The sequence below is a fragment of the Schistocerca gregaria genome, chromosome 6, assembly GCF_023897955.1.
Source record: "Schistocerca gregaria isolate iqSchGreg1 chromosome 6, iqSchGreg1.2, whole genome shotgun sequence".
In the NCBI taxonomy this organism is placed as follows: Eukaryota; Metazoa; Arthropoda; class Insecta; order Orthoptera; family Acrididae; genus Schistocerca; species Schistocerca gregaria.
The window spans coordinates 480,381,302-480,404,888 of record NC_064925.1 but is presented as its reverse complement, the minus strand read 5'-3'; the positions used below and the strand labels follow the sequence as shown (position 1 = coordinate 480,404,888).

Below are 23,587 nucleotides of genomic sequence, written 5' to 3'. Positions count from 1 at the left end.
ATCATCTGAGATATGTTACAGCATGATGTTGCTCATGGTTCTAAGAATTTTGTTTTGTATATCACAGTGTGCGTATTTTTCCCTTTTACATTCAAGTTTTTTCCTAACACTAAGATTTTTTTCCCTAAAGTGTTCCTCAACTATAAACAAATTGCATTATTTGCTTTATTTTTCAACTCATGATGACCTCTTTCTGGTATTCCTTGAAGGGCTGTGTACTGAATTACTTCAGTAATTGTATCCTCTGTTTTCCTGAACATCTAGAGAAAACGTTTCATCTATCTGAGCACCAACCGAAGCATTCTCTCCAAACCTACTTTTTCAATTTTTGAAGGACACTCATTCCAATACAGAGTTTTTGTGTACGAAGCTCTTCTCACACTGTTTAAGGCTAAAATTAGACTCTTTACCAATTAGTGAAACCCTCACTCACAGAACTAAGCAATTTGCTTTTTGTACCTTGAGTTTGGGGATAGAAAAATTGACAGACAGAACACTATACAGTATCACGTAAAATACTATATTGTAGCCATGAATGAATTTTGTTCCAGCATGGCTGGAAATTTCTTTTTCTGTCTCCAAACATGTGAGGACAAAAATGTCTTGTCATATTTGGCCAACTGTTTTGCACATGATTCTTCAATTGCCAGCCACGGTGGTCTCGCGGTTCTAGGCGCGCAGTCCGTAACCGTGCGACTGCTATGGTCGCAGGTTCGAATCCTGCCTCGGGCATGGATGTGTGTGATGTCCTTAGGTTAGTTAGATTTAAGTAGTTCTAAGTTCTAGGGGACTAATGACCACATCAGTTGAGTCCCATAGTGTTCAGAGCCATTTGAACCATTTTTTTCTTCAATTTCCCCCAACATATTAGCTGATCAGACAGTCACTTGGGGTACTGTAAATTCACAGTGTCCCATAGGCACAACACTCCAGCGATCAGATAAGTAGCCATCGTCATGTACACTGACTTCCTGACAAGCACAGCCAACTTACATTCCCTCCTCTTGCTAGCCGCTCAATATGCAGTCAGCACCTGTGAGCCTGTGAGTATGCACTGGAGGCCGAAGAGGCAACTGTGGTTAGCAATGACTATCAGTGGTAGTGTGGATTTAGACACTCCATCAAACATGGGACCCGCTCGCCATGTTTGTTGAGTGTCTTCTTAATTAGACACTGTGCTCATCCCCACACCTTGCCGAGATTATAACTGCAGTCCCCGTTCATAAGATTATCCTTGGAATGCATTTTGATGACTTCTCTATGACACTGTCCAAGTATTTGGAAGTTTAAGCTAAAATCCTGATACATTTGTACTGTTTCTCAAATCTCAGACAGTATTCTGCAACCGACCTCTTGTTAGGTCTAAATTAGTCAAGTGTGCCACTGGCGTTGCTGGCACTGATCTTCGATGGTGTCCACTGTTTGTCTAATATATGTCTAGTCACATTCACATGGTATTTGGTATACCCTGCCTTTTGTAAACCTGGTCATCTTTGCCTCTCTCCGATAATGCTTCTTTTATTGGGAAGGAAAAAGACAATTCTTACACAGTGTTTTGCAGGATGACTCTTATTTTTCCTGATAGCATGTTGATGTATGGCATAAAGGTAGGGGCTGCCTCTTTCTCTCTAACTTGATCCACCTTCACAGGTTGTATTGCAGTGGTGGGATGCAGAGCATGCCTAAAATGCCATTCCAGGTAACCACTTTTCCAGAACTTTGTTCTGAGGTGTTCCTGTTCCCACAGCAGACATACTGTATCTGAGACGACGTGTACCCTGCACACTAGTGTTTTGGACATCCCATTCCTCTGTGCAGGGTGGTGACAATTGTCTGCATGCAAGTGCAGGTCAGCGTGTTTCCTTCTGATGTATTCTGTTGATCATGCTACCAGCCACTCTTCTCTTGACCATAACATCTTTCCTCACCATACATCCCAACATCAGATTCACTAAAGAGACTGAGGTGAAGAGCAGTCCACTTTTACTCTTCTGTCACTCTTCTCACCATACTTAATTCTAAAACCTTCAGGGTCTGTTGCTTGGACAGGATGCAACAGATAATCACTGATGAAACACAGCAAGCAGCAACCACATTTAAAGATATGCAAAACAGATGATCAACAGCACTGCTTCAATGTGTTGATACCTTCCTGGTGGTAAAGGAAGGAAGGAAGGAAGGAATGAAGGAAGGAACAAATGAAGAATAATTAGGATTTTACATCCTTTGAACAATGAGGTCAGGGCATAAGCTCAGATTATTTCAAGGATGGTGAAGGACATCAGCCAGCCCTTTCAGAGGAACCATTCTGACATTTGCCTGGAGTGATTGCCACAAATCATGGAGAACTGACATCAGGATGATCAGATGCAGATTTGAGCTGTCATCCTTCTGAATGTGAGTCCCATGTTCTAACCACACCAGCTGGATATGAAAAGATTCCCACATTCAGACACCATCACCAATGCTGCTAAAGGAAGAACTTTTGAAGAGGGAAAAATAAAACTGACAAGAGGCTTTGGAAACCTTGGGAAATTGCTATGTTGAAAATCATCTGTGATCTAATCCAGGGAAAACTCAAGTATGCACATTCCACATTTGTAACACAGAAGCCACGAGGCAATTGTATATAGAATGGAGAGGGATTGGACCATTGCACTACCCCAAAATACTTGGGTGTCAACCTAGACTCATTTAAAAAACACTGGACTGGGCGCAAAGGAACAATAGGTACAAGAAACAATATTACATGAGAACTGATTGGGTGAAAATGGGAAGCACAGCCTGAAGCTCTTCAATCATCAGTAATGGGATTTTATTTTGCAGCCTTAGAATATGCAGCACAAGTATGGGATTTGTCTTGCCTCTCCAAACAAGTACACATTACTATAAACGAGCCAGTCAGGACTGTCACTAGATGTCAGAGGCCTAAATCTGTCCACAAAATTTACCGACTTGCAACCACAGCACCATTAGATATCAGACGCAACGCAGCCCCTGAAGCAGGAGGAATAAACAGCAAAGCACCCCACAGCACTCAATGTTTAACCAAAAAATAGTTCAAACCCGTCTTGAGTTGAGGAAGAGCTTTATCCTATGGGCAGTACCTCTAGAAGGCTGACCTGAAACCCCAAAGTATCTTTATAGTTGGATTCTCTGCAAGATACAAACTTGCAGCTCAAAGAGGAGATTGCACAAGGGCAGCAACTATAGTATAGTACACGGAGAGCACTAAATAGCTGAACAACAGAATAAGGATGGCTATGTGGAGATACTCTCAATATTATCAGTGTGAATCCAGAGAATCGCAAATGAATGAACATTTGTTCATGTGCCCAAGGATGGAGTTTGCCTGCGTAGCAAAAGACCTGTTTTTATGCAATGACAATGCTATTAAATCTGCAGAGTTTTCGAAGAAGAGTGTTTACGCGTTACTGCTCAGACATCTAAAGTAAAGTAAGTATGTGTTGATAGGTCTATCAGGATTTCACACTTTTAAATACACACATCAAAGAAACCTTTGCATCACCTCAGTTCTAAGAGTTCTGGAACCCGTACAGTAAATTATAATAGAGATCAACATAAACATCATATCCGCCCTTTTTATTGCTCATAAAAACCACAGATTGCATGATGTACCACCATACAGCAAGACCTTCAGAGCTGGTGGTACAGACTGCTGTACCACTGATACCTCTAACACCCAGTAGCACATCGTCTTGCACTGACGCACGCCAGTATTCATTGTGGCATACTATCCATAAGTTCATCAAGGCACTGTTGGTTCAGATTGTCCCACTCCTCAATGGTGATTCAGCGTAGATTTCTCAGTGTGGTTGGTGGGTCACGTAATCCATAAACACCCCTTCTCAATCTATCCCAGGCATGTTCGACAGGGTTCATGTTTGAAGAACATGCTGGCCACTCTAGTCAAGCGATGTCATTATCCTGAAGGACGTCATTCACAAGATGTGCACGATAGGGGTGTGAATTGTTGTCCATTAAGACGAATGCCTCAACAATATGCTGCCGATATGGTTGCACTATTGGCTGGAGGATGACATTCACTTATTTTACAGCCGTTACAGCACCTTCAATGATCACCAGCAGCATACATTGGCCCCACATAATGCCACACCAAAACAGCAGGGAATCTCCACCTTGCTACTCTCGCTGGACAGTGTGTCTAAGGAGTTCAGCCTGACTGGGTTGCCTCCAAACACGTCTCTGATGATTGTCTGGTTGAAGGCATATGTGACACCCGTCACTGAAGAGAAGATGACGCCAATCCTAAGTAGTCCATTCAGCATGTTGTTGGGCCCACCTTTACCATGCTGCATGGTGTCATGGTTGCAAAGATGGACCTCGCCATGGATGTCAGGAGTGAAGCTGCGTATCACGCAGATGTCAGGAACGAAGCTGCGCGTCATGCAGCCTATTACGCATAGTTTGAGTCATAACACGACATCCTGTGGCTGCATGGAAAGCATTATTCAACATGGTGGTGGTGCTGTCAGGGTTCCTCCGAGCTGTAATCCATAGGTACTGGTCATCCACTGCTGTAGTAGCCCTTGGGCGGTCTGAGCGAGGCATGTCATCGACAGTTCCTGTCTCTTTGTATCTCCTCCATGTCTGAACAACATCATTTTGATTCACTCCAAGATGCCTGGGCACTTCCCTTGTTGAAAACACTTCCTGGCACAAAGTAACAATGTGGAAGTGATAGAACCACGGTATTGTTGACCATCTAGACATGGTTGAACTAAAGACAACACGAGAAGTGTACCTCCTTCCTGGTGAAATGACTGGAACTGATCAGCTGTCTGACCCCCTCTGTCTAATAGGCACTGCTCATGCATGGTTGTTTACATCTCTGGGCAGGTTTAGTGAACCTCTGACCAGTCAAAGGGACCAAGTCTGTGATACAATATTCAAAGTCAATGTCTATCTTCAGGAGTTCTGGGAATCAGGGTGATTCAAAACTTTTTTTTATGTGTGTATTTTTTCCAGCCTTCTAATACAATGTCTTAAGCAACATGGTTTCAAGTTGTTGAAAAAGGAAGATTTACATTATAACATCCAGTCGACAGTGACATCATCAGATATGAAGCACATGTTCAAATTAAGGAAAGCTGGGCAAGGAAACTGGTTCTGTCCTTCTTGAAAGAACCATACAGGAATCTGTCTCAAGCGTCTGAGAAAAAGCACCAGACACCTGCACTGGATGAGGATTTGAAACACTAATGTCTTCCTCCCCCCCCTGAACCATGGACCTTGCCGTTGGTGGGAAGGCTTGCGTGCCTCAGCGATACAGATAGCCGTACCGTAGGTTCAACCACAATGGAGGGGTATCTGTTGAGAGGCCAGACAAACATGTGGTTCCTGAAGAGGGGCAGCAGCCTTTTCAGTAGTTGCAGGGGCAATAGTCTGTATGATTGACTGATCTGGCCTTGTAACATTAACCAAAACGGCCTTGCTGTGCTGGTACTGCGAACGGCTGAAAGCAAGGGGAAACTACGGCCGTAATTTTTCCCGAGGGCATGCAGCTTCACTGTATGATTAAATGATGATGGCGTCCTCTTGGGTAGAATATTCCGGAGGTAAAATAGTCCCCCATTCGGATCTCCGGGCAGGGACTACTCAAGAGGATGTCGTTATCAGCAGAAAGAAAACTGGCGTTCTACGGATCGGAGCGTGGAATGTCAGATCCCTTAATCGGGCAGGTAGGTTAGAAAATTTAAAAAGGGAAATGGATAGGTTAAAGTTAGATATAGTGGGAATTATTGAAGTTCGGTGGCAGGAGGAACAAGACTTTTGGTCAGGTGACTACAGGGTTATAAACACAAAATCAAATAGGGGTAATGCAGGAGTAGGTTTAATAATGAATAGGAAAATAGGAATGCGGGTAAGCTACTACAAACAGCATAGTGAACGCATTATTGTGGCCAAGCTAGATACGAAGCCCACACCTACTACACTAGTACAAGTTTATATGCCAACTAGCTCTGCAGATGACGAGGAAATAGAAGAAATGTATGATGAAATAAAAGAAATTATTCAGATAGTGAAGGGAGATGAAAATTTAATAGTCATGGGTGACTGAAATTCGGTAGTAGGAAAAGGGAGAGAAGGAAACATAATAGGTGATTATGGACTGGGGCAAAGAAATGAAAGAGGAAGCCGCCTGGTAGAATTTTGCACAGAGCACAACTTAATCATAGGTAACACTTTGTTCAAGAATCATAAAAGAAGGGTGTATACATGGAAGAAGCCTGGAGATACTAAAAGGTATCAGATTGATTATATAATGGTAAGACAGAGATTTAGGAACCAGGTTTTAAATTGTAAGACATTTCCAGGGGCAGATGTGGACTCTGACCACAATCTATTGGTTATGACCTGCAGATTAAAACTGAAGAAACTGCAAAAAGGTGGGAATTTAAGGAGATGGGACCTGGATAAACTGACTAAACCAGAGGTTGTACACAGTTCCAGGGAGAGCATAAGGGAGCAATTGACAGGAATGGGGAAAAGAAATACAGTAGAAGAAGAATGGGTAGCTTTGAGGGATGAAGTAGTGAAGGCAGCAGAGGATCAAGTAGATAAAAAGACGAGGGCTAGTAGAAATCCTTGGGTAACGGAAGAAATATTGAATTTAATTGATGAAAGAAGAAAATATAAAAATGCATTAAATGAAGCAGGCAAAAAGGAATACAGACGTCTCAAAAATGAGATCGACAGGAAGTGCAAGATGGCTAAGCAGGGATGGCTAGAGGACAAATGTAAGGACGTAGAGGCTTATCTCACTAGGGGTAAGATAGATACTGCCTACAGAAAAATTAAAGAGACCTTTGGAGAAAAGAGAACCACTTGTATGAACATCAAGAGCTCAGATGGAAACCCAGTTCTAAGCAAAGAAGGGAAAGCAGAAAGGTGGAAGGAGTATATAGAGGGTCTATACAAGGGCGATGTACTTGAGGACAATATTATGGAAATGGAAGAGGATGTAGATGAAGACGAAATGGGAGATATGATACAGCGTGTAGAGTTTGACAGAGCACTGAAATACCTGAGTCGAAACAAGGCCCCCGGAGTAGACAACATTCCATTGGAACTACTGATGGCCTTGGGAGAGCCAGTCCTCACAAAACTCTACCATCTGGTGAGCAAGATGTATGAGACATACGAAATACCCTCAGACTTCAAGAAGAATATAATAATTCCAATCCCAAAGAAAGCAGGTGTTGACAGATGTGAAAATTACCGAACTATCAGTTTAATAAGTCACAGCTGCAAAATATTAACGCGAATTCTTTACAGACGAATGGAAAAACTAGTAGAAGCCGACCTCGGGGAAGATCAGTTTGAATTTCGTAGAAATGTTGGAACACGTGAGGCAATACTGACCCTACGACTTATCTTAGAAGCTAGATTAAGGAAGGACAAACCTACGTTTCTAGCATTTGTAGACTTAGAGAAAGCTTTTGACAATGTTGACTGGAATACTCTCTTTCAAATTCTGAAGGTGGCAGGGGTAAAATATAAGGAGCGAATGGCTATTTGCAATTTGTACAGAAACCAGATAGCAGTTATAAGAGTCGAGGGACATGAAAGGGAAGCAGTGGTCGGGAAGGGAGTGAGACAGGGTTGTAGCCTCTCCCCGATGTTATTCAATCTGTATATTGAGCAAGCAGTAAAGGAAACAAAAGAAAAGTTTGGAGTAGGTATTAAAATCCATGGAGAAGAAATAAAAACTTTGAGGTTTGCCGATGACATTGTAATTCTGTCAGAGACACCAAAGGACTTGGAAGAGCAGTTGAACGGAATGGATAGTGTCTTGAAAGTAGGATATAGGATGAACATCAACAAGAGCAAAACGAGGATAATGGAATGTAGTCGAATGAAGTCGGGTGATGCTGAGGGAATTAGATTAGGAAATGAGACACTTAAAGTAGAAAAGGAGTTTTGCTATTTGGGGAGCAAAATAACTGATGATGGTTGAAGTAGAGAGGATATAAAATGTAGACTGGCAATGGCAAGGAAAGCGTTTCTGAAGAAGAGAAATTTGTTAACATCGAGTCTAGATTTAAGGGTCAGGAAGTCATTTCTGAAAGTATTTGTATGGAGTGTAGCCATGTATGGAAGTGAAACATGGACGATTAATAGTTTGGACAAGAAGAGAATAGAAGCTTTCGAAATGTGGTCCTACAGAAGAATGCTGAAGATTAGATGGGTAGATCACATAACTAATGAGGAGGTATTGAATAGGATTGGGGAGAAGAGAAGTTTGTGGCACAACTTGACCAGAAGAAGGGATCGGTTGGTAGGACATGTTCTAAGGCATCAAGGGATCACCAATTTAGTATTGGAGGGCAGCGTAGAGGGTAAAAATCGTAGAGGGAGACCAAGAGATGACTACACTAAGCAGATTCAGAAGGATGTAGGTTGCAGTGGGTTCTGGGAGATAAAGAAGCTTGCACAGGATAGAGTAGCATGGAGAGTTGCATCAAACCAGTCTCAGGACTGAAGACCACAACAACAACAACATGTCTTCCTATACATGGGTCCACTGTATCAGCACTGCACCATCTTGCTCAAAGTCTTTGAAATACTGCATGAGCAATCACACCCAGATTAAATAATTATTCAGCAATAAAAATCACAACTCTGTTACTCTTATGAAAGATGATTAGGGTTTAACATTCTGTTGTCTGTTTCTCATTAAAAAAAATACAGAAAGGATAACAGATCCATGAACGAATTTTTCACTCTGCAGGAGAAGGTGCACTGGTATGAAACTTTCTGGCATATCAAAACTGTGTGCTGCACCAAGACTTGAACTTAGGACCTTCACCTTTCACAGGCAAGTGCTCTACCAACAAGGATAACAGATGTTTGCGAGAGGAGGGGACAATATTAAAAACAGAGAAACTTCAGTTGTCAAAGTAAATGGTAGAAATTATTTTGTTACCATTAATTTTATTACTTGCATACAATAACATTAAATACAAATGTGTCTTACAAAATGTATTACCACTATCTCTTTTCATTACTTTTTATTGCAAAATAGTTTAATACTTCCTCCTGAAAGCCTTGTACTGTTAAATTTTCATTAACTTAAGAGACTTGGGTAGTAAAATAGTACACTAATCAGTAATCAAATATTACAAAATATTTTTAGACAACAATTTTACAAATACAGAGCTTATACTTTCCTATGACTAATTTAATATACCAGCATCTACTAAACAAACGCTATTAAGTCAGGAAAATTATAAGTATTTCATGTACTATTTGATTCATAAAATTTGTTCCTTGCAAAATTCAGCTGCCTATGGCTGTAAAGTGCTGATTAGTGACTAAACATCAAATTGTGGTAGTGGAGGATTTAGGAACTAAAGCAGGACAGATACAATGTTGTGCACTTGAACGGATACAAAAGTGGAACCAAGATGATTATAGACATGAGGATAAATCCTAATTACTTTCGAATAAAAATGCTTATTAATCATGACTGGCATGGCGTAGTAAAGAAGGCTGGTAAGGTACTTCAAGAACTAGTCCACACATACTAAGTTTCTTCATCCAAACAAGATATTATAATTAGAACTTGTTAGTAGATGAAATTAGCTGGTGAATAATTGAGAATTTTCTACGAGTATGTTCCACTTGGCATTCCATTGTAGGGGGCATCCAGAAAATCAGCGATTGGCCAGGGGAAATACAGGAGATGTGGGTTCTAGTATATTTTACCTGGTAAGCATACTTGGAGAAGTTTATATAAGTTCATGAATTCTTCCTTTAAAAGTGCATGATACTTTATCTGAGACCAAAAGCGTGGTCTTTCTGTGGGGAAGCAACAATTTTTATGAGTTACTTTGATTTTAATTGCAGTAAAAATATGTTTTTTATACAACTGTTAAGAACCAATAATTTTCTTTCCTTGTTAGGAAAAAAATATGTATCACATTGTTCTTAAATTGTTTGTTTTGCTGTCTCTCATTGAAAATATTGTTCCTTACTTCCTGAGCAAAAAGTAACTACATCCTCATATAATAATAGTTCAATAGAAGTCAACAGAGTTTTCCAGATCCTTCCAGCAGTTTTGTTCTCTCTACCAACAAAATCTATGTATATCCCATTAAACACCGAGCTTGGAAAAAAAGGTGATTTAGAAGGAATCATCAAAAAAAATTATAAAAGAGAAGGCAGCCAGTTCAATTCAGTTATTTGAAGTTGAAGACTCTGAATGAAACAGTGTAAAATTTCTGCCTCTAGAAAAAATGTTGAGAGACCAACATTAATTATAATGGTCCTGTAATTAAGATACAGATGTGCATTACACACAACGACCAGATGCTAGCTACCTCACAGACAAGCTCATTAATGAACTGGTCAAATTGTTGAACTTATGTCCAACGTGTTTTTGTGTTTTTCACTCATCAATGGAATAGAAGCAAACCAATTTTTTTAGCCAGCACTAATTTCAAAGTCCAGGTTTATGAAATCATAAATTTCGTACCTTGATTTAAGCACCTCATCATCAATCTGTATGTAATGTAAAAAAGAATCAACCTACAGAAAATCTGAGACAGAATAATAACAATAATAAAAAGTTAATTACTCACTGTGTTTCAATATTGTTATATAAAGAAAAAATATTGTTTTTGGGAACTATTTACAAAGATGAGAAAACACACTTATGTGCTCGTTTCAGAGTGAAACTGGAATGCTGTAACACAAAAGTACATTGATTTGCCAACACTAATACAATTCAGAGTTTATACTTGCAAATGAAAATTAAGTTGGATGAGTGGTGAATCTGCTGAAATTTCTAATGCCAGTTTCAGCTTCACGTGTCACTTAGACAACTCGCTGTTGGTGACAGCCAAGAACAATACCCACAGTAGTACACTAAACCAAAGAGAAACAGGGTTCAAAAGTGAAGGTTAGGAACTCCAGTGTCCAGCTCTTTCACTGATAGGTCCTATTAGCACTTCACCTCTTTACCAATTCAAAAACTTATTCAAAAGGTGCAGTAATTCAGTACCACTTGTGCACCTGTAAAAACAATCAACACTTACTACTGAACAAAGCTAGCTGTGCCAGAAATACTACTATGCCAAGTGAAACATGAACTACTTTAGTATCCTATATCCACCAGCTGCCTGGAAGAGGATACATGCAGTCTGGTGACGTCATGTTAATGAGACAACTTCCACACAAAACTCCAGGAGGATAGGTCATTACCTTAGGTAGGATGACATTACCCAAGCTCACATTACCACATCACTTGACGAGCTATGAGACAAACCACATGAAATATCTCTATATGGACAGCAACGTAAAATGTGTAAGTGTATAATTGCCACTTATGATATTTATAGGTAAGTAAAATGCATTAAAATAATCAAAACCTATCAAATTTCCAAAATATAATGACAAGATGCTCTGTCCAAATGAAATGCTTTTGGACAACAAATGCTATTTAATTTTCAAACATCTTTTATGCTACTGGTCTTTTATGGAGACTATACAGTCTTACATATCTGAACATCACTCTCTATACAGGACATTTTAGTGTAGTTGAAGACAATAAAAATTTTTATTTTATTTCTTTTGTGGTTTACTTACACTAACCCACCTAAAATACTAAGTGACTGCAACAGAGTTTTGAATTTGCAAAACCAGTAAAGCTTGAAATTATGTAATTTATTCATGAAAAATAGTCCCACACACATTACTCATTATCTCACCTGTGATTTTACAAAATTTTGTTTTGGTTATCCTTTATTCACTGGTACTAAACTTCTAAATTGTTGTTTACATACGCCACTGATACAACAAAATATAATCATTTAGGCTATTATCTGCCTCACCTGAAAACTCATTACAGCTTGTAGTATTTTAATCTCTCTCTCTCTCTCTCTCTCTCTCTCTCTCTCTCTCTCACGCACGCACGCACGCACGCACGCACGCACACACACACACACACACACACACACACACACACACACACACACACACACACACACACACACACACACACGAGAGAGAGAGAGAGAGAGAGAGAGAGAGAGAGAGAGAATGACATAACGAATTAAAAGAATTAAGATAACCTCATCCACCACACAAACACAAACAAAATAAACAGAAGTAATGAATAAAATAACATGCATTATTACAAACTAGATTTCATTTGAAATGCTATTGACCTGAGTGAAATGTCACGAACAGCACAAAATAATTAAATGCATGAACTTTGCCTTTGTAAAAAAAAAAAATTTACAGCAATAATGAAAGATATATTTATATTACAAACAACTGCATTGAAAAACTCTCTTTATGGGTATTACTACCAGTTTTCTAGTACTATAAATAATCTGCAGAACATATCTTCTATAATGGTTCATAAATTACAGTTTTTGATAATCTCACATAGTAAAAGCCAGGTACACTGTTATAAGTTTTTACAGTCCATCATACACCTTAGAATTTTCCTACAGGCATTATGTTACCTGTATTATATTACTTACTTTCTACATGGAACTACAGAAAACAAAGATCAACTAACCATATTAATTCAACACTAATAATGATGATGATCATGATTTTGATTGTGGTGGTGAGAACAGTAGCAATAATAACCACCATTATCATATCTTAATGACATAAAATACTATACACTGTCAAGTTCTGAAATGAACTGTAACCCTCGACTACAATATTTTTCATTTGCCACTGAATACTTCTTACATTCATCTGCACATAGCATTAACTTACAACATATCTGCTCAGGAGACACTTAAGTGTTTCTCTATTTAAAAAATGCATTTATGTATTAGTCTAATTATATAAGAGCGACATACTGAAAATGGATATGAAATGAGATTTGTATGTGTAATAATTTACACATCTGCGGCATAACACAGATACATGCACGCACACACACATACATACATACATACATACATACAAAATCCCCCCCCACACACACACACAAACTAATGTGATTAAAGTTCCTTAATTAATTTGTTTTTCAGGGAAAGAAGAGACTAGTCAAGATATAGACAAAAAAATATACCCAGAGACAGAAAAAAATACACTTGGAAGAAACCTTTGTTCCATACGAATGAGACAGAGAATTGGGAGAGTGAAGCGAAAGAAAGAGAGTGAAACAGAGGGAGGCGAGGAACCTCTGTGTCTCATCCCACTCCTCCCCCTCCACACCCCGCTCCCCATTCTGTTTTTTCTTGTAGGTTTGTAGTTTGAACAACACTGTCTGGTGCATAATACAAAAAGTGCTGCAGTTTGAGACCTTATTTAGCACCTAGGCTTCCATACTTCCATAATTTGTGATTTGGCCATTACTCAAAAGAACCTGTGAGACTGTCAATATGAAATGATGTTTCTACACCTTTTTTCACCAAGATCATAAAATATAATAGCAAAACACTTAATTCTGTGAGGTTATATCTACCAGCTGACACAATACGTATTTCAAAAAATAAAAAACAAACTTATGAAATATGACTTAATTAAAACAAATATTACGCTACTTATTCCCAAATATTTTAGTAACAAAACAAAAACTAGTGAAACAGGAACAAATTTCCCTCAGGCAAATGAAGGGTACTGTACTCCAAAAATGTATGAAAAGACACCTCCTGGTTTCACATATACAATAGATTTCAAATGGCGACATTATACATCCGATAAACATTCTAAGTTATGATGTAAAAGATGAATAACAGCAACAAAACGTCACAGAATCTGTTAGCACAAAGGCTTCTGCAAGATGAACTGATTTTCTTCCTCTGCCAAACAAATAAAACATATTTTGACTGTGCAGATGAAAAGTATCTGCTGGTGCATTTTGAAAATTTATTCTCAAAAATGGCTGTAACAAACAAGTCATTTGTTAACATATATCAAATGAATTACAGACTGAATGTATTAAAAAAATTAAATGGAAATCACTAAGACCTATTTACAAATAGGAATTTTCCTACATACAAAATTAAGCTCTTTGCTTTTCTAATAACGCTGTCCTAGCTTTGGCACTATCTTAATCGTATAGGAAGATTTCTTTTCTTTTTAATAAACATAATAATACATGCTCTTTAGAGAAGTCCTAAAGTTTTATGAAAATAGCAATATCTGTAGTATACTTTCATCAATAAAAGCTCATTATTCACATCCTGACTGGGTCTGGAGTATGTGCACCCCATTCTCTACAGTAACTCTGGAGCACAATCTCAATAAGTGAAATTACATTTTTAAAAAAGCATTAGTTATCAAGTCGTGCTCTTTAACTACAATCTCGTGCCAATTTTATAGTAACTTTAAGGTTCTCAGACATCATCATACTAATAGGGCATAGAATAACTTTATATAAAGATGCCTGAATGTGATCAGATCACAAAAACAGTTATAGTAATGTATTAAAATGAATTATTAGAATGGCAGATTAATTTTGAAAGAAATTATGCATCTGCATATATTTTTACTAATGTGTTTACTTCTCACATAAAATAATTTTGTTTTCTTTAGATTCACACGTGTGAAGCTGCGCATTCTAGAAGCAGTCATACACAACACCAATAAAAGAACATCACAAGTACACACATTTCAACAGCATATCACAAAAATATTTAGCAGAATTGTGCATATTATAAATCACTAAGTGAAATTTCAATTAATAACACGATAATGAAGTGGCTTTTTATTACACAAACAGGCCAACAACTAAGTGAAATATCTTAAGCAGGTTGCAACTAACTACTATGAGGTACAGCTAATCTTTGTACACATGGCAATTCTAACTTACATCAAAATTCAAGTGTGACAAAAAAATACAGTTAACAGCCACTGTGAAAGAGTGCAAAGAGATCAAAAATGCTTTTCTATTAATTTAAGTACAAGTCATCATGACTTACTACAACACAGATCATAAGAGACTTTTTTTTAAGTCAGTGGTGTTCATTATCAAATATGGATGAGCTCTACAGTTATTGTGTATCAACAAACAAATAAATCAAGTGGCAGTTACATTCTTATTGCAATAACAAACATTAATTTATAATTTCCATATTCCTATGTTTAAAAACTCTGCCAGAACAGTACACAATGAGGCAGAGTGAGGAAAGCTACAGTATACCAACAAGTTCATACCCAATAGTGCACTGTGGTGTTCAAAGCAACTTTCTGATAGCTGACCATGGCATTAATAAAACAGATGGCAAATGACTACATCATTACATTGTTGCCAATGGAATGAAGTTCATAGGCTAACAGACTACATACCTGCATTTACAACCAATGTGAAGCATTTGTTATTATTTAAAATAAATTTGAAAGAAGTGCATCAACTAAATAAGTGTGCAACCTGAGTCAAATGTGGGAACTGGATGAACTGTATAGGATTTTGTTGTCAAAGTATTAAGAATGATATTCTATACATATGTTATTGCTTAGCTCTCACCTATTACCAGCACACATTAGTTAGCTGATGGCTCAATTGTGCTCATCATTTACTTTTTGGTTGTTCCACAGGGCACTCAGAAAACAGTTTTAATTAATGAGTGTGGTCCCTTTGACTTTTAAAATATGTTTTAAGTTTGCATGTAGTTTATTTTGGAGCTTGTATCATACACGGGTGTTACAATTACTTCCCAATGAACATATTATTAGAATTTATGATAAATTCTTGAGCAAACTTAACAGTAACCATTTCATGACTTCTCGAGTAGTAAAGCTGCTTTAATTTTAACACAAGGTGAGAACCGTGTTCTAGCATTTATGAAATAGAATATTAAATAAAAAATATGAAACACGAAAAGTTGTCTCAGCTAAGTAATTTGTGATCAATTACAGGACATATTGAGCTATTACTGTACTTCTACACATAAAATTTTAAACAAGCTATTGCTATGACAAAACACCAGAAAGACACTGAAGTATGAAGAATATAATTTACTCCACTGTCACCGGATCTCTCACTCTCTCTCTCTCTCTCTCTCTCTCTCTCTCTCTCTCTCTCTCACACACACACACACACACACACTCACTCACTCACTCACTCTGTGTGTGTGTGTGTGTGTGTGTGTGTGTGTGTGTGTGTGTGTGTGTGTGTGTGTGAGAGAGAGAGAGAGAGAGAGAGAGAGAGAGAGAGAGAGAGAGAATGTTTTACATACTTAGTTACTAATTAGTACATGAGAGACTTTTGACATTAGCACATGAGAGACTTCAGTTTTCACCTTCTGTGTTTGCTTATATACAGTGCATAGGACTGAAATTGTATATTGAGGACAGAATGAAATTTGATATTTAAACTGTAATGGATGTACTATCAGCTGGCTAAAAGGATGGATGAAATCATTCAACTACAGAAACAATATCAACATGACACTCATGAAATTACCTGCCTGCTTGCATCAAGAATATATCTTATTAAAAACACCTGAGAGGATCAATTTAATGTAACTGGATAAATATAAAAATCTATTCACCAAGTGGTGGCAGGAGAACACACACTCACACTCACACACACACACACACACACACACACACACACACACACACACACACAAAGGTTTGAGCCAGTGGTTCCTTCTTCTGGCAGAAGAGTTTAAGGTGAAGGAAGAGGGGTGAAGGAAAAGGACTGTAGAGATTTAGGAAAAGGGGTTCAGTTCAGAAGTCACCCAGAACCTAGCGTCAGAGGAAATTTACCGGTTGGGATGAAAAAGAAATAGGTCTTTCCTCCTCATCCTGTCCAGTAAGTCTCCCCTGACACAGGCCTCTTGGTGACTTTTCCAAACTGTACCACTTTTCCTAAGCCTCTCCCATCCTTTTCCTTCACACCTCTTCCTCCCCTTCCAACTCTTCTGCCGGAAGAAGGAGCCACTGGCTCGGAAAACCTGTGTAAGTTAAGAGTGTGTGTGTGTGTGTGTGTGTGTGTGTGTGTGTGTGTGTGTGTGTGTGTGTGTGTGTGTGTGTGTTCCTGCCACTGCTTAGTGAGTAGATTTTTCTATCTATCCAGTTTCTATTAGTTTCATTGTTACATTAGCCTGAGTGGATCAATGGGCATTTGGGAAACAAATACTAACACCAACAAAAATAAACTCACATTTATGACATTAAATTGTCATAGTTCAGTAAGATCTAAAATCTTATTACATAACAATCATCAATTTTCACAATAAAGTTCATGTGCTTATAATAATTTTATCTTGAAACTTTTCCACTGGTCTATATTTGCATATGAAAATAACAATATGGGATTGTGGGTCTGCCATGCTGCAAAACACTTTTGTTATTTACTTATTGCTCCCAAAGTAGTTTCAGCAACAAAGATATTGCCATCATCAATGGGTTCTCTGACTCTAAAACATGTGGAAATAGCATACGTATAAAATATTGTTTTATATGTGTACTGCTTGGTTCCAAATATTGTTTTCAGTGAATAATTTCGGAATACCTTATTTATTATACATCACAGCATGTTTTCACAATTGTTGCCTTTCTTTCTGATATCTGAATGGCATAATCTCTCTCATAGACGAAACAATCAACAGGATAGAAGAGCTACACAGTAACATCAACACGGTGCACCCACAAATCCACTTCACAATGGACACAGGAAAAAAAGAAACTAAATTTCCTGGACTTTACAACTACAAGAAATGATGACCAACATGAATTTCCCATCTACAGAAACCCACATAAAGAAGCACTGTTATCCAGAGCTCATCCAACCACCCAACATTGAATAAATATTTCAGTTTCAAATACATGCTCCTCAGGATAAACAGAACACCTATTAACCCAGAACACTACACACAGGAATTAAATATAATCAAACAAACTGCTGTTGAAAGAGTATAAACAGACATAACAAACAAGCTCAACAACAAGATAAAAATAAAAGATAATAATACTGGCAACCCACTCAAGAGCACAACCAAAGAGTCTGAAAACACAGAGGCAGAACACACTGACAACGCACCACACCACACCACACCGCACCACACCACATCAGGAAAAAGAAACAGATGGTACACATTTGGGAACCCAATAATATTCAGAATAAACGACACAGTTCAACAAAGGCTAAGACCAGGCAAAAGAATCCTGACAAATTCAGCAGTGCTGGAATATACCAACTCATGTGTAACTCCTGTCAGACCCAGTACATAGGACAAACAAGCAAAAACTTCCAAAAAAGTACAGATAGCACATAAGACCTCTCAAGAACACCTAATGAACAAATCCACAACCAAACTAATATCAAAAGTGATCTATACATCCTGAAACACAGTGAAACACAGCAACAGTTAATACAGAAAACTAACAATAGAAGAAAATTATTAGATGCAAAAGGCTACAGTGCGAGGGAAAAATGTGATAAATGAAAACACAACACTTTGTCACAACACACTATACTGCTCTAAGAGATTTGGCAGAGAACACAGAACAGGAAAAACATACACACCCCTCCTTCACACACACAGAGAGAAATAAATAAGGAACAGAAGTCGTCAGAACTCCTGCTACAATTTTCATAACCTTCTCACAATATACGATGCATTTCTAGTGACACATGCAAACAGCACGATTGTGTAATGTTTTGGATTATGAACAAGGTGCGAACATTATGTTTTTCTTTGTCTAAAAGTAGGTGCAAGCTGTCCAACAAATGTAAGTACATGACAAACTACATAAAAACCTAGTACACACCAAAACAATTTCCACAACACCACCGCAATCCCAACTGTATAACAATGACATACATAAGTTCAAATTTTTGTACTTGTTTCCTAATAGCCACTAATACCACTCGTACGCCGAGAAAAACGGCAAAGAAATACAGCAAATATGCTGGAAACAGAAGCAACAATCATAAAAATATGCTGTGACTTATAGTAAATAAGTTAGTCTGAAATGAGTAGCAGAAAACAATATTTTGAACCAAGCATAACACATGTAGTAATGTTTTACAATGTTTTATAAGAATGCTACTTCCGCATGTTCTAGAACCAAAGAACTCACTGGTGATGGCGATAGTTATCGCTAAAACTAGTTTGGGAATAAATAAATAAATAACAAAAGTGTTTTGCATTAAGGCAGAGTCAAAATCCCACATATGCTTATAGTCACATATGGACTTAAAATCCCAAATAGCTGCAGTAGTTATAAAATGTGAAAGGCAAGCCTTGAGAGAACAGGAATTTTATTTGTTGTTAAATATAAGTTAATTCATATTTCACAGGGGCAAGTCTGTTAATTCATGGAGCTCTGAGAATTCAGTTCGGCCAGGAACACCAACCAACTGCATCATTTTGTGAAACAACTAATTAGCACTTCTCAAGAATTGCATAAATGAAGGCTTTGTACATTAGCAAAGTTTATAACAAAAAATCATTACACAGCAAATATACAACAGAAGTGAAAGCACCGTGCGAGTTATTTACAACTTTTTGTAAAGTGACTGAGAAAAGCTTGCCACAGAAAGCAGGCCATTGCAAGTAGATATGATTTTGCAGGAGATGGGAATGTCAAATAATGGGCAACAATTGCAAAAGATGTTCTACAACAGTGCTCCTGGGAAACAGCACAATGTGAAAGTGAAGTGTGGGAAACATTCAAGTTGAAAAAAATAAAGACTGTAACCATTTGAAACATCGTACAGTATAAGTCTATCAAAGAACAGGTTAAATATGAGAAAACATATTACACCACATGTCAAGTACCCAGAAGCAAAACACAGTTTACATCTTGTAACAAAAGAGGTGGGATGGGGGAGGCAGGGATTACACAATTCAAAAGCAAGTGTTACAAGTAGTACAACCAGTTTTGGGCATCAAGACCAGAGGATTCACTGCTGCAACTGTCTATTAATCTTCCCAGAGAGCAGGGGCGGGAGCTGGGGGCATAAGCCTATGGGCTGTAATTGTTTTGATTGGCAAAAACCAGAACACTATTTGTCACGTACAGTTTCATCGATAAAATACATTTCTTTGATAAATATGTTGGTAACTGGCAGTATTAATTTGTCAACAGAAAGAAAGAATATTAGGATGAGAGAGTAGGAGGAAATTGAGAATGTCCTTTTAAAAAAACATCCTTTCCAACCTTTGCTCCAGCTGATATGGAGAAACTGTTAACACAGAAATACCCTTTCTAAGACAAGAGAATATATTTGTTGCTTGGAATGTATTGCAGAGAAAGAGAGAGAGAGTCATGTGGATTTTAATAAAATAAAGATAAATTTCATAGTACATTTGGAGAAAAAAGGATTTTTTTTTAATTACAGTTGATTTTGTGAAAGAGCAATTCATATAGGACTCCACATTCCCACACCAAATGAACATTAAAATTACCGCCACCAGTTAACAGCAAGGGCACAGTAGTTAATGTATTGATGTGTTAATATGCAAAATAAAGTACTTGTCTAAAGTAAATGTTCTGCTCACATGACATCATTTAGGATTAGACGAAATGGCTAATTACATCAATCTAAGATTTTAAAAATAATGACAGAAACAATAAAATGAGTAATTTGCATCAAGTATGTTATGTAATAAACAAACTACAGTGAACAGAAACCAACAACCACATCATTTTAAGTTGTACAGATATGGGGGTCAGCAGCTACAGGACCATGTTTTTAAAATATGCAGGAAAAAAGACCTCTCCTGAACAGTGGTATAAATGGAAAAGTATATAGCTCATCACTTGAGAGCAAATGGTTGTGGTTGTGCACATAGGGTTTTTGGTAAATTGATAGCTTTCCATTGGTTCTCATACTCTGAATTATCAACACAACAACATTATCATTTTACTTAAGTCACATTGTGGTAAATGAGTATACAAATATAATGTAAATGAACTACTCCCGTATTACAGTAATGTAAACAGTGTCAATGAAATGCACTATACAATAAATATAATAACATTACATATACCATAGCTCTTCAACTGACAGCTTGCGTTAGGGTAAAAAAATCTACTGCTAAGGAACTTAAAATGAATAGGAACATCATGCAATCTCAGATTTAACAACTATTCACAATGTTTGTGTCAGTACGTGGTAAGCACATATATAAATATTGAGCAAATGACAAAACTGAGGTAAATGTACTTCCTGATTATGATTTTCAACAACTGTATACAAAGACAGGTACCCTACAACAGTTTCTTGGTTTGTTGCCCTTTCTAATAAAATGACAAAAACACATACAAATATTTATTAACATAAAATAAGCACTTTATAAGGTAAAGTGAACCTCCAAAGTTGTGTAATTACATTAAAGGGAACCAAACACACTAGAAAACTAAATGTGAAGGTTGCTTCAGTTAACATTAACACAGTCAGATACTGAAAAATCTTAAAGCTTTCTTTACAGAAACAAATCAAATACTAGAAACCATGATGACACGATTTCTGATTACACACAACTGTAGCCATTTATGGCCTCAAAAATACCCGTCAATTTTATTTTAGTTGATTAGGATAGACATTTGCTTATTTTGTACATGTGAATGTTATACTGTGATACTAACAGATCTGACATAATAAATACCTAAAAACACACACATCCTCAGAAAAAGTGTTTTGATTCTATGTAACATTAAAAAGGTGAAACGTATGTTGTATGCACATTCAGGGGACAGACAACACACAGCTCACAAGTGGGGCTGTGATTGCATGCACGTTGCTACTTCAAGGTAGAATGTTGCAACATGATATGCAAAAACCTTGATCAATACCAAAAATATCAATAATGATCACACTTGTCTGTATTCCAAATGCAGTTCAACACCATAAGTCACTTTTATTTGCAAATATGTCTTTTTTCCATAAATGTTTTCTAGTAAGGCCCAGAATATAAAAATAGTTCCAATTCTGCCTTGCAGGTTAAAGGTTACTCTCACATGTGATAGAAATACTCATAATATTGGAGCAAATCTATCAGTAAACTGCAAAAATGATTTGAGCAAGTGAAGATTCTGTTCCATTTTGAAACACTAATGGTGTTATATGGAGGCAAAGAGCGAATAAAAAAAATCACTACCACGCATACTGATACTGCACCACTGAATCATTAAGAGTGTCTTTATTTGATGTGCATCCATTTATTTTTGTTTGAAGCCAACTCATTTCTTCTGTATGAGGTATACTTTAACGTACGGTACTTTTGTTGCTGGTGGTGGCGATGATAAAGGTTAAACACTGCAGTTCAAATAGGAACTCAACACTTGGTTTCATACACATTTCAGTTTCTTCAACACGGCTCACAAGTGAATAGATTCACAACTGCAATCATTTCTTTCGTACAACAGTAACTGCATCCTGGGTGCAATAATAAAAGCTGCATCTTGTCACAACAATGCTCACTCACAACCGTGCCCACATTACTGGAGAACCACATGTAGCATATCATAAATTAGCACTTGACCCAACACTGTTTGGGGGTACATTGAAAACAGTGCCACCTGCACTAATATTTCCTGTGGTTATTCCTCCAGTCTGATGAACTTGTTTTGTTCTGTGATGCCGCAATGGATCTGAAAAATACATATATGTATATATTCCAGTCTTTCACATCTCTATATTAAACAATGCCCCATAATGTGTATGTGAACAATCTGAGAACAACTTACACAAAGAATTTAGAAGTAGAATTTACTGAAGTAATCACACAGTAAATTTTCATAACACTATGATCAATGAAATAAGTGATATCAAAATTGATGAAAAATCTTGGGGTTGTCAACCAGCCTGCCAGCTGTCCAGAAGACGAAGAGTAGGATACTCATCAAAATGTTGTGGTACCTCAACACTGTCAACTGTCTGGAAACCCAAGAGCTTCTCAATAGTAGCATATGGCAAACAAAATCACCATTCTTATTGAAAACATTTCATTTTTGAAAACCAATGAGCACTACTAAAACAAACAAAAGTGGCTCTAAGAATCTTCATCTGTGCTACAGCAGCATTCCACGAGGAATCATATTTATTATATACCTCAACTTTCATAATCGTAAATCCATTTTTAAATTTTGACAGTACAGTAATTGTGCTCTTGATAATGTTGCTATCAACTCAAGAGGTAGCAGAGTTAACTCTGAGCAAAGTGCAAGTCTTGTTGTGTTACAGAATAAGTGAACAAACATGTCTTTTGTAGTTATGCAAGGACACAAAACTCCTTCATATGCTCTCTCTAAAGTATTGCAGAAAACATGCAATGAATACTATACTTCATGGGATTTGCTAACCATCTTGGAATTTGTATTAGGGACTGTGAAGGTAATGTAGATATCCATATCAAGTTCCAATATAAAATGACTGCAATTAATTCCAGTCAATACCTCTACAATATATATCATGGGATAATAATTTGCCAACACGAGATACCTGAGAGAAAAGTCCTCAGGAGTTGTAGAACTTAGCTGTGATTTGTAGCAGCTTCCTCTTAATAGTTTGCACTGTAAGTAGTCTACTGGTGATGTTCTCTACACTCATGCAATAGCTGTCTGTTTTTGTGTTCTGGTAGATGTCTAGAACCTGCTTCTCTATGTTGAC

The 23,587-nt window shown here is 37.4% G+C and overlaps 1 protein-coding gene across 3 annotated transcripts in view; it reads right to left on the bottom strand.

Annotated features, from left to right (window-relative positions):
* Positions 1-8,932: 8,932 nt before the first annotated feature.
* LOC126278245 (uncharacterized) overlaps positions 8,933-23,587 on the bottom strand; it is a 230,757-nt gene continuing 216,102 nt past the window's right edge. For all 3 annotated transcript variants that reach the window (XM_049978230.1, XM_049978232.1, XM_049978231.1), the window contains exon 17: positions 8,933-22,569. In XM_049978230.1, the coding sequence (XP_049834187.1) occupies positions 22,442-22,569 (128 nt within the window). In that variant the 3' untranslated portion in view covers positions 8,933-22,441. The remainder of the gene's footprint in view (positions 22,570-23,587) is intronic.